The following is a 2,924-nucleotide window of genomic DNA, read 5'->3' as shown; positions in this document are numbered from 1 at the left end:
AAATCTGTAATATGCAGTATAGGGAGTATAACCAATATTTTGTAATACTTTTAAATGGAGTATAATCTATAAACATATCAAATCACTATGTTGTACACCTGAAACTAATCAAGAGTTTAGATCAACTATATACCAGTTCTTAGGAAAAGAATGAAATCTTGCCATTAGCAACAACATGGATGGAGCTTGAAGCCATTATGATAAGTGAGATAAGTCATATAGGCTTTTTAAAATATGGAGTTTCCTAAAGCACTGAAGAAAATTTATGACCAACCTAGATAGCATATTGAAAAGCAGAGACATTACTTTGCCAACAAAGGTCCGTCTAGTCAAGGCTATAGTTTTTCCAGTGGTCATGTATGGATGTGAGAGTTGGATTGTGAAGAAAGCTGAACTCCAAAGAATTTATGCTTTTGAACTGTGGTGTTGGAGAAGACTCTTGAGAGTCCTTTGGACTGCAAGGAGATCCAACCAGTCCATTCTGAAGGAGATCAGCCCTGGGATTCTTTGGAAGGAGTGATGCTAAAGCTGAAACTCCAGTACTTTGGCCACCTCATGCGAAGAGTTGACTCACTGGAAAAGACTCAGATGCTGGGAGGGATTGGGGGCAGGAGGAGAAGGGGACGACAGAGGATGAGATGGCTGGATGGCATCACTGACTCGATGGACGTGAGTCTGAGTGAACTCCGGGAATTGGTGATGGACAGGGAGGCCTGGTGTGCTGCGATTCATCGGGTCGCAAAGAGTCGGACATGACTGAGTGACTGAACTGAACTGACTGAAAGCACTGAAGACACATGTGGACTTCATGACTTGAAGTTTCAGCAGTAACACGGAGGCTACATAATTTTTCAACCTTCTCTGACAATATCTCTCCTTACTAATCCTCCTGCTCATTTTCCCTCACCACATTGGCTTCCTTTTATCAACTGGGTCATCTTAAGCAAGCACTCTCCTCACAGCCTGTGCACTGGCTGCTCCCTTGTAAGGACACCCTTCCCCAAGTCTGTTCATGACAGTCACCCTTCTCTGAAGTCCGTTCAAATAACATCTTGTTTGTAGTTCTTGTCTAAACATGCCTAAAATAGTATTTCCTTTTCACCCTTGCCTTTATGCCAGCTTTCTATTCTTTTTATTTTATGGGTCTCTTTTTAAGAGACCCACAAGCATAAGACGTGCTATATATACATTTAAATTTCTATGTAACTTTTTATTTGCTTATATGCTCTCTGCACAATCAGATTTTATGAGCTTTTGTTTTCCAACACCCTAACTCCCTGCATAGATAGTACCTGGAATATTGTCACAATTCAATTTATATTCCTCAAAGTATGAAAGGATCTCTCATTAAAATTGTAGTATTCATAACATGTTGGGGGAAACTGACCATGAGACAACTTTGTTAACTAGAGATGACACAGGAGGTTCCTTCAAGTGCACAAAATCCATGAACAAAATGTTGAAAGCAATTATTGATGGCAAAATATAAATGGTAGCATTTCTACCACATGAGTAATGATGCTTCTTTTGTGAAAATAAATCATGCTATTTCCCTATTTTTCTATAGTCACCATCAACACATGGCAATAAGAAACCTAACAGGAGTTTCACAATTTCTTCTTCTGGGAGTCTCAGAGGAATTAAAATTGCAACACTTCATATTTGGTCTTTTCCTCTCCATGTACCTGATCACTGTATTTGGAAACTTGCTCATCATCCTGGCCGTCAGCTCAGACTCCCACCTGCACACCCCCATGTACTTCTTCCTCTTCAACCTGTCCTTTGTAGACATCTGCTTCACCTCCACCATCCCAAAGATGCTGTGGAATATCCAGACACAGAGAAAAGTCATAACCTATGAAAGCTGCATCACCCAGATGTATTTTTTCACACTCTTTGCAGGACTGGACACCTTGTTCCTAACAGTGATGGCCTATGATCACTTCATGGCCATCTGCCACCCACTGTACTACACAGTCATTATGAACCCCCAGCTCTGTGAACTGTTGGTGCTGGTGTCCTGGGTCATCAGTGTCCTGCATTCCTTGTTAGAAAGCTTAAGTTTGTTGATACTGTCATTCTGTACCTTCTTAGAAATCCCCCACTTTTTCTGTGAACTCAATCAGATGATCCAACTTGCCAGTTCTGACACCTTTCTCAATAATGTGGTGATGTATTCTGGAGCTGTGTTCCTGGCTGGGAGTTCCTTCATGTGTATTCTTCACTCTTACTCTAGGATAGTTTCTTCCATAGGCAGAATCTCATCATCTCAGGGGAAGTATAAAGCATTTTCCACCTGTGCGTCTCACCTCTCAGTTGTCTCCTTATTTTACTGTACAGGTTTAGGAGTGTACCTCAGCTCTGCTGGTACCCACAGATTCCACTCAAGTGCAACAGCCTCGGTGATGTACACTGTGGTCACACCCATGCTGAACCCCTTCATCTATAGTCTGAGAAATAAAGACTTAAAGAAGGGTCTGAAAAAACTCTTTAGAAAGATAATCATAAAAGGTCCTATTGGCATAGGTCTTAAGAAGTGCTTAGCCGCTCAGTCATGTCCAACTCTTTGTGACCTTTTAGACTGTAACCCGTCAGGCTCTGTCCATAGGATTTCCCAGGCAAGTATACTAGAGTGGGTTGCAATGCCCTCCTCTAGGGGATCTCCCTGAACCAGGAATCGAACGCATATCTCCTATGTCTCCTGAATTGCAGGTGGATTCTTTACTCGCTCAGCCATCAGGGAAGCCCAATAGATCTGAATTCTCCTGGCTTATAACCTGATCTCTTGAGAACAGAGAATCAGCAGGAAAAATTTCTTTCTGTCCAGACCAAGTTCCATAGGGAATTACTGTGCTTACAGGCCATTGTAAAATGAGAGAAATGTACATAATGAGCAGACAGAGAGAGCTGTAAATATCTCTGCT

At 41.8% G+C, this 2,924-nt stretch overlaps 1 protein-coding gene across 1 annotated transcript; it reads left to right on the top strand.

Moving 5' to 3' along the window:
• Positions 1-1,580: 1,580 nt before the first annotated feature.
• LOC105001929 (olfactory receptor-like protein OLF4) lies at positions 1,581-2,526 on the top strand (the record flags this gene model as incomplete). Its single annotated transcript, XM_010858379.1, has 1 exon — positions 1,581-2,526. A coding segment is annotated over exon 1 (946 nt), but the record flags the coding sequence as incomplete, so codon positions are not given.
• Between the last annotated feature and the right edge of the window lie 398 nt (positions 2,527-2,924).

This window comes from Bison bison, unplaced genomic scaffold (genome assembly GCF_000754665.1).
Source record: "Bison bison bison isolate TAMUID 2011002044 unplaced genomic scaffold, Bison_UMD1.0 scf7180017864386, whole genome shotgun sequence".
Lineage (NCBI taxonomy): Eukaryota > Metazoa > Chordata > Mammalia > Artiodactyla > Bovidae > Bison > Bison bison.
The sequence above is the reverse complement of the archived record's forward strand: the minus strand, read 5'-3'. Positions and strand labels throughout refer to the sequence as shown.